Below are 8,911 nucleotides of genomic sequence, written 5' to 3' on the forward strand. Positions count from 1 at the left end.
TCACTACTGGAGTGATAACGTCACACACAGTTGCCATCATGTGGAGGATCATATTCAATCTTTGCCTGAAAAGCCTACCAGATATCGGTAAAGCCTCTACGGATGACCTAACTTATTTAAATAAGAATGAAGTCAGGAATTCCCTTACAATGATTAGCACCACAATTCATACAACCTTTTTTGAAGCACGGAAGTTTCTCTTGAGGATTTTGGATCTGATTTGTGAAGGATTGGGACTCAGGCTACTTTGAAGGTCAGCTAACCAAAGTTCAGCTGTTCTTAGACTGGGAATGCGAGAACAATATGATCTTAATCTCATAACTATGCTTCATCAAGGCACAAGACCTGGACTTTAGCTCTTCAAGGAAGAAAACAGTGGGTTGGTGTTGACCCTTTGCTTGATGCATTAATTGTCATTTGTGGTCTCCTATTAAATGTACGTATTATCCTGAAGCTCATTGAACTGTAATTCTTGCCAATAATAATTCTTGCCAATGTATATCCCCCAGCTAGGTATCCATCTTTTTCGTAAATGGTACGGGCAATCAGTAATGATTTGTTCATAATTCCTAAACATCGAGTGGTAACAAACACAAAAGCTTGAACAACCATCGCAACGTTCTTGGCTCCATCTAATGATGTCGCAATAGAACCAGCAGCGGCTTTAACTTGGATTAACATTTTTTTTTAAATACCTTCTTAATCCTTCCCATGCCCTTTCAATCTCAATTGTTACGCACAAAATTTAAGTCTTAAATCTGATAGCGAAGAGAATTTAAAGAGCCATCCCGTAATCACTAGGCCGACGGCAATGGTAACTTGGATCAATGCATTACTATAAGAATGGTAAATTTATATCACTATATAATAACGGTAAATATATGGCTGAACCCATGATAATCACACCAAAAAGAGGGACTAAGCCACTACGCAATTCCAAGATTGTCAGTAAATTGTATATAACTTAACTAGCATTATTAACTATAGTTACATCTTGCAAACAAGATAACGCCAAACCCACCCCTTATTCGGTATCCTCAGGGCATAGTATACAATAACCCATCACTATAGTTACATCATAATCAAAGATATGGTGTGGCAATGGCATGCAGAGGAAATTTTCTGTGGACTGTGATACCAAATGATTCGGTCATGTCCAACTCGTTTGGATTGATTCCATCAGGTGATGTAAAGTTAAATGTGTTGACCAGTTTTGCCAATGCAAGTTCAGTTACTGACATGGCGAAGTTGATACCCGGGCAAACTCTTCGTCCAGCACCAAACGGAATTAACTCAAAGTTCAAACCATGAAAATCTACACCCGAACTCAAAAACCTCTCAGGTCGAAATTCCTCCGGGTTCTCCCACAACAACGGATCTCTTGCAATTGCCCAAGCATTCACAAGTACCTGCGTGTTCTTTGGTACGTCATACCCCATTACTTTGACGTCTTGATTCGATTCTTTAGGACCCAGTAATGGAACTGGAGTATGAAGTCGCATAGTTTCTTTAATCACTGCTTTTAAGTACTGCATTTTCTCCATATCAGCTCGAGTTATTTCTGGTTTTCCTTGAGTCACATCTCTTACCTCAGCCTGCAATTTATGCAAGACTTTGGGGTTCTTTAGAAGTTCCGACATTCCCCAATCCATAACTGAATGTGTTGTATCAGATCCAGCACTAAAGACATCCTAAATAATGGAATCAAAGAAAGTGTTGCATTAGAACATGTATGGATTATACAATGGCAATAAGCCTTTATTTCTATTATGTACCAATCCAACTTTATTCAAAACCATGTAGTAATCAAACATTATCAATGAAATGATTTTAAAAATCAATAAATGTAAGCTAGCTTGGGCTGGCTCATAGTCCAATAAAGAGCCTAAGGTTTGTGAGCTTTTATAATTCTAACGTATATATGAATATTTAAATGGATTGAGTTTAAATTTGTCAAACCTTCGATTGACAAAACCCAATTATTACTCCATTTACAACCTTTAAAACTCTTGAAGGTTATGAGTCTTATGACAAGGGGTATCAATTTGTCTTCATCAATCCGGGCTTCATAAGGCTTAACTCAACACACTTAAATATTTATATGTTTGAGTGGTTAAAACAGGTAAAAGATTTAGAATTTGACACAAGTTCGATTGTGATTTATATGTTGTACAACTATTGATTTCCTACGTAATTTGATTTATACTAATATAACTTATATAAATATCACTTGCGTATGCCAATTTAGTGAGATATAAGTGTGTACCAAATTTAAAAAGTAAGAATAAAATGACCGTATGCAACTACACCAAAATCTACCATACTTGCCTCAATCCCAAAGATTTACTACCAATACAAAGAGATGGAGAGAGAAATTTACCAGGATGATAGCTTTCATAGCATCTCGTTCAAGAGCAAAGCCCATAGTCTTTTCCTCATTAATCTCAATCAAGATATCTACAAAGTCTTGGCATCTTGCCTCACTAGTAGAGTGACTTTCAGCCTTTCCTTTCCTCTTATTCATGTGCTCTTCTATCACACCCTCAAGAAATCCGTCAATCTGTTTAACTGTTTTCTTCACTTTAGAATCCAAACCATTGAAGCGATTAACCCATGCAAGCGAAGGAATATAGTTTCCTACATCAAAAATACCCAGTAACTCACCAAACACCTTCAAATTCTCTATACTTTTCCGCCCATTTTCTTCCTCGCTATACTTCCTCCCCAAGGCAACCCTGCAGATTATATCATTTGTCAGAACTAAAAACATTTCACTTAAGTTTACAGCTGAGGAAGAACACATTCGGCTGATCTTCTCGATCATGAGTGACGTCTCTTCTTCTCTGACATGTTGAAAAGACTGAATCCTTTTGTTACTCAAAAGATGAAGCATAGAAATGCTTTTTAGTTGTCTCCAATACTCACCATATGGTGCAAAAGCTGTTGCTTCCGTAAAAGAGTTTATCTGGGATGCCCGATTTAGGCCTGCTTGCAAAGGATAAATCATGGGTTTTCAAGATCTGGCAAGCTGCATTAGAGGAAGAGACAACCAGCATTGGCTTGCTTCCCAGTTCAAGCAGCATGAGTGGACCATATTTTCTTGAAAGTGATTGGAGGGAGCGATGTGGAAACTGGCCAAGCTGGTGAAGATTGCCAATAATTGGGAGCTTTGGTGGAGATGGTGGTAACTTTTTCTGGGGTTTAGAAGCAGCAGAGAACCATTTGAGAAGGGATAGAAGGAATACGAGCAAGGAAAAAATTGGGAAAAATGAAAGATCAAGATTGATCAAAGCCATGTGGTATATGAGCATGCATTTGGCTGTGATGGTGTTCTGCTTTTATACTAGTTTTTCAAGCTCTTTTACCATAGAAAATCCAATAAATCAGGACCAGAGGGGATGATTAAGTCAATACATCATTTAGGGCACCGTTGTACGAGTACGACCGTTGACGGTCCTCGGGTGGTTCATTTTTTTAGCAGTGATATTTGAATCTTCTATATATTTATATCTATACTAGGAGGATAACACCGCGCGATGCGCGGTGTAATTTTCAATCTTGACCATAAATGCCCAATTATTCAAATTCAGATATTACCCTGCAACCAGATTATTAGATGAAAAAGATTCAGGCTTCAATATGAATGTAGAAATTATGCAAATAAAATCTGAATCTTGAGTAATATATTCACCTCTACCAGATATCCTCTAGTCTTTCATAAACAAGAAAAAAAAGGAAAATGGAAAATTCACTGGATTTAAGTGGAAGTAGTCATAATTTTTGAGTTCTAAAAGAAATATTCAAGAGTTCCAAATAATTCCCTTGAACTAGATAAAGCATTTGAGCTTAGTAATTAAATCAAAGGTTCCTTTCTACCCGACTTGAAACCAAGAAAATCAGAATGCTATCCACAGCCACAAGAATGTTCACGTTTAAAATCAAAAGTGCACACATAACCTTCAAAGGACCTACCATATGCTCTTGACAAAGTTCTAATGCAACGATAGGAGGACAATTAACACTTGAAATTGCAGCATGCCGACTATTTCCTGCATTTGCCAACATGAGTGGCAGGATATCCGTCCTGTCTGTATGCCATCACCACCAAATACCCCAACAATAGTTTGCATAGTCCTGTAGTGTAAGAATAAATCATCATAACCAAAAGCATACAGTCAAGGTGCCAAAGCATGCCTTTTCATATCAGGTTAGAGCTTGTGGAGCAACTATTCAGTTGAATGCATAACAGTTAACTTTAGTCTCCTTGCATCAGGGGACAGAAGGTATTGACAGCAATTACCCTATAAAACGCCATCCCATTGAACTTGAAAATGTGTGCTCAACCATATGGGAATGGCATTGACAGATCACAACTTAATGCTCAAAAAAAGAAAGGACCAAAGAGACAGTCATTTTTTTTTTTTGTCAACACGGGTGTCCGGGTCAAGACCTGAAGACGGCTCGACTAATCCCCTGCGCCCAAGTACACCGCCACCCCAAGCGCACCAAAAAGACAGTCATTGATCTATAATTTAGAGGTACTATCAGGTTTTGAGGCTAGCTGCAGCCTAATTCTGCTGGAGTTTCTTTCTTCATACAAGAAATTCAGTTTACTAGTTCAAGAAATGAAAATATGTATGTTTAAGCAATTGGATAAGCAAATCCAACATTGACTGCAAAAATGCCAGAATAGAAGAGTTTGAGGAGTCAATCTTTCCAAAAATGATAGCTTATGGTAGTTAATACACGAAAAGTTAAGAGAATTGGTACCTTAGCAATGGAGATGTGACAACTAATTCAATCCTGTTCAAAAGCCCACTTGTATGTACATGCTTGCACAAATTATCAACCTGATACAGGAGCTAAAGATTGTCATACCCTATAGTTACCATTAAGGACTTTGTTCTAGATTGAAAAACAAAATAGAGGTAAGAGATTCAACTGTGCATCACAGGAAGTCAGCTATTTCCCACCTGTTGCCAGCCAAGTGGAGTAAGGTGTGCGTCGAAATATTCTCGAGACATATATGCTTTATAGTTCTTATCCCCTTCCACATTATGGATTCCTTGAGCATGCCTCGCCTAAGTTATTTCACAAAATAAAAACTTAAAAAAGTAGCTCCCAAAATTCTATACAGCATAAAAACTCTTGGCAACATTGTGCAGGCAACACAGATACATGTAAAAACTAGAGCTCCAACACTGGGAAGTCAACACATTTTTGTCTCTAGCTTTCCTGCTATACATTGATCATCCCAGAACAGAATGAGAAACTGCATTTTACAATCTAATAGGCATCAACTCATGAGCTTATCTTGGTGTAATTCTGTCTGGATGCATATAACCCATGCCCTCTATCAAATTAACAACATGCAGCAGTAAACGCATTGGGAAGTAATGTGGTGATAAAGAAAGCAAATCTCAGGGTTTATTGAAAACAAAATTCCTTAAATGCCTAAACTTCTAACATCTTACAACTTCATGAGGGAAACTTCTCCATCAAAACTTGGTAACAATCCAAAAAGAACTTGATGCTCAGAGAGTTGAGAAGCCATTCCCTTAGTAATCCGAACACGATGGCACCAATTCACCCTCAATGCATGACAGAGTAACATAGTCATTGACCAGCATAGTGAGTTTGTAATCTCTTCCTCTCAAACTCAAGCTAGCAAAAACACAGAAGATCAAAAAGTCAGTAATGAGGTGAGATGACACTATGCATTTCACTTAACAGAGTTCAACTTTTAGAAGCATCCCAGTTGACAGTCTCACCACTTTCTGCACTCGCTCATTAGCAGTTGGAGTTCCTCCAAGGACGGATTCAGGAAGATATGGGCTACTACCGCACACTTCATTCATCACAATTATAGTAGTCTTGTCCCAGTGCACTGGAAGCCTGTATACATGATGAAATTAGTAATATGAATCATAATCCTTTGTTTCATCTTTATTTGGGGTTATGCATAAGATAAATTTAAAGGTCGAACAAATACTAAATGAAAAGTAGCCACTAACAGTAAATAACACCGTAACAATCACTAAAACAACTCTTCTTAAACGATAACATACAAATGGTCATCCAGATAGTTCTTTTCTGGATGACATAAGGTAGCTGAATGTATTAAATATTCAAATGTGATGGTCTAATCAGGATATGTGTGTGTATGTGTGCGCGCGCGCACGAGAGAGGGAGAGAGAGAGAAATTTGGAGAAGCATTCTTTTTCTTTTTTGTTTTTGGGAGGGGGGTGGGGGAATCACCACCGTGTAGCACCTCTATTAGCTTTGCCCAAAAATGTCAGCATGCTATGCATATAATGGATTCAGGATGCCAGAAATGCTGTGGAGTTTCACTAAAGTACCAGAACCAACTGCTTGCACTCATGTCCATGAGTCAGTTAACTGCATTTTTAAGAAGCTCAGGGGGCTTATTCTTCTGTTCTCCTGAGAAATTTCTGATGAAGGCCATAGACATTAAACAATTTCAGGCTCGGTTAATCAGATGATTCTAACCAGATTCCTATATGAAGAAATGAAAACTAAATACCAAAGTTGAAAGCAGAGGACTGCCATTTAGAAGGATTGACATGTTTCCTTGAAGACGTCTCCCTTGGTGGTGTTGGCAAGAAGAAATATATTAGTCTTCTCATGAATTTAGACAACATGGATGGATTTGTTTTGCGTACAACATTCATATGGTGCACAATGGCATTCGAAGAATTAAAAAGGAGATTCTGCACAGGAATAAGATTTTTCAGCAGTTTTGCTCTCTAATTCTGCATCTAACACAACTTCTAAAATGGAGTTCTTTTATGCATCTGACCCTCAAGGCTAAGCTATTCGAATAGCCCAATGAACTTTATGAAATTAACAATCTCAAACCTGATAGTACCTTTAAATGGAAGCCATACTATCTAGTCAACATCTATGATCTTTCACTGGAAACAATTATTTTGATTAGTAAAGATTTCTTTATGACGATAGACCCTTGGAGTTGTATAACCAGAATTAATTCTTGAAATAACATGCCATTTAGTTCATGCAAAAATCTGTTTTTTTGCCAACAATTGGATGTCATAACAACACTAGCATTACCAGAACGTATTTATCACAAAATTGAAATAACAAGTCAAGACTGCAAAGAACCAATATTTTCAACTAGTACAAGAGGAAAGAAAAAACTTCATAAAATATACTGAAAACTCATATTGAGAAAGTCAAACCAGTAATAGAAGATCAAGAAACAGCAATAAAGAAATGACAAACACCAAAACTTACGTTTTGGACAGAGCATAAAAAATGCTCTGAGCTTCAGCTGTAACACCAATCCCAAATCTTTCAGCCACCAACTCACCTTTGCCTGATGAAAAATGCCACTTATAAAATCAACCACAATTATCACAAAATAGTCCAAATCCACAACTTCGTCAGAAATTTTTAAAAAAATAATTCGAAATACCTAATAGCAGAGTCTTCTCTGGCTTGATGATTATTACGATCAATAAAACATTTCTTGAGATCAAGAGGGTCTTCACCTTGACCCAAAAAAGTAAACTCCTTTAGTTTCTATTGTCGTTGCCCCCTCAAATACACATCTCAGCTAGCCTTGCCTCTAAAGCCTCTAATCCTGTAAAAAAGCAACTCTACTCACTTAAAGATGAGTGAAAAGCCAAAAGCAGAAAGGAAAAACTTCTGGTATATAGAATTTCGACAAAATGTCAAAAGCTCAGCGTTGCTCATCTAAAATGAACCCCAAATGAGCAAAAGGGACAGTAACATTCCAATTTTATATTTAAATTAAAGGAAAAAAAATGCAACGAGCAAATTGGGAAGAAGAAAAGGTTGAGCTTATTGGGCGAGGAAATAACCCATTTTTTAGAAACTTACCATATAGAGACGACCTTCAAAAGAGAAAACAGAACTTAGAAAATCCCATGAGGGTGGTGGAGGAAATTTTCAAAATCTGTACCTGCAACATTACAACATCATAAAAGAAAAAAATTAGACAACAAAACTCGTAAATAATAGGGGGGAAAAGAACCAGAAGGCTGAAGAGGCTTTGGAAGAAAGAAGAGAAGAAGCAGGAAGAGGTTTTTTTTTTTTTAAGAAAAGAACCGAAACAAAGCAGGGATCATTATCACAAGCACCTGATCCTCGGGATAGAACAGAAAGAAACAGTGGGCGAAATGTACGGCTGCTGAGCACAAAGTCACTTCGCCCACCTTCTCCAACACCACATTACCAATACAACCTCCAGAAAATAGCAAAACAAAAAAATTCAATAAAAGGGCAACCGTAAAAAAGAGAAGCGAAGTGTTAAAATGGTAATATCAACGGGGCTAGGAGCCCAACGACTGCATTAGCAAATGACCGCTTCACCGGTTCAGGAGCAGCCACAAGGAGAAAATAGCCTGTGCAAAAATTGTACGACAAATACACAACCACATGAAAGTCAAATGGCAAGGAAGAAAGAGAAAGAGGAAGCAAAGAAAAGTCACAATCTCTCATCAGAGGAATTGTACGGTACAGTACAGAAATAGAGCTCCGATGGGAAGGTGAAGAAAGAAGAAGCTCTCTGCCAAAGCCAGCCAACAACCGACTACCAAAAAACAACTACTCCGCTGTTTTTTGACCAAAAAAAAAAAATGGGACAGCATGAGGAAGGTGAGTATTATTATAGTCACCACTATGACTCTGTTTGTCAGTTCCATCAGGCAAGCAAAACACAACCCATCTACGTTGAGCAGGCATTGAGCACGTGCAGGACTACAACTTTTCCACCCATCACAAAGCGACACATCAGCAAACGACACACCCTTGGGAAACTTTCCTAAGCACTTAGTCTACTTTAGGTTGACAAATAAATTTTTACAAAGCAATATGTTCATGCGAATAGTTTTATTTTCACAAGTGG

General features: G+C 37.8%; 1 protein-coding gene across 8 annotated transcripts; it reads right to left on the bottom strand.

Moving 5' to 3' along the window:
• Window positions 1–897: 897 nt before the first annotated feature.
• LOC113734731 (norfluorocurarine oxidase) lies at window positions 898–8,642 on the bottom strand. 8 transcript variants are annotated; one of them, XM_072082330.1, is made up of 12 exons: window positions 8,145–8,642; window positions 7,885–7,966; window positions 7,457–7,624; window positions 7,276–7,357; window positions 5,772–5,895; window positions 5,475–5,664; window positions 4,974–5,081; window positions 4,771–4,850; window positions 3,973–4,134; window positions 2,926–3,598; window positions 2,381–2,735; window positions 898–1,691 (listed from the first exon to the last, which is right to left on the bottom strand). In XM_072082330.1, the coding sequence occupies exons 10-12, from the start codon at window positions 3,309–3,311 to the stop codon at window positions 1,083–1,085; spliced, it is 1,350 nt and encodes a 449-aa protein (XP_071938431.1). In that variant the 5' UTR covers window positions 3,312–3,598; window positions 3,973–4,134; window positions 4,771–4,850; window positions 4,974–5,081; window positions 5,475–5,664; window positions 5,772–5,895; window positions 7,276–7,357; window positions 7,457–7,624; window positions 7,885–7,966; window positions 8,145–8,642; the 3' UTR covers window positions 898–1,082. The 8 variants fall into 8 exon arrangements, with proteins under 8 accessions (XP_071938431.1, XP_071938434.1, XP_071938433.1 ...); XM_072082333.1 differs by lacking the exon at window positions 8,145–8,642 and having other exon boundaries at window positions 2,381–2,568; window positions 2,665–2,735; window positions 7,885–8,138; XM_072082332.1 differs by lacking the exon at window positions 8,145–8,642 and having other exon boundaries at window positions 2,381–2,580; window positions 2,665–2,735; window positions 7,885–8,138.
• Between the last annotated feature and the right edge of the window lie 269 nt (window positions 8,643–8,911).

The sequence above is a fragment of the Coffea arabica genome, chromosome 3c, assembly GCF_036785885.1.
Source record: "Coffea arabica cultivar ET-39 chromosome 3c, Coffea Arabica ET-39 HiFi, whole genome shotgun sequence".
Classification (NCBI taxonomy): domain Eukaryota; kingdom Viridiplantae; phylum Streptophyta; class Magnoliopsida; order Gentianales; family Rubiaceae; genus Coffea; species Coffea arabica.

Excerpts from the sequence above, each read along its gene's own strand:
- LOC113734731 (XM_072082330.1), bottom strand. The coding sequence starts at position 3,311 with ATGCTCATATACCACATGGCTTTGATCAATCTTGATCTTTCATTTTTC. Across the intron at positions 2,736-2,925 it reads AACAGCTTTTGCACCATATG|GGTTGCCTTGGGGAGGAAGT; the intron begins GTGAGTATTGGA and ends TATAATCTGCAG. Across the intron at positions 1,692-2,380 it reads CTATGAAAGCTATCATCCTG|GATGTCTTTAGTGCTGGATC; the intron begins GTAAATTTCTCT and ends TCCATTATTTAG.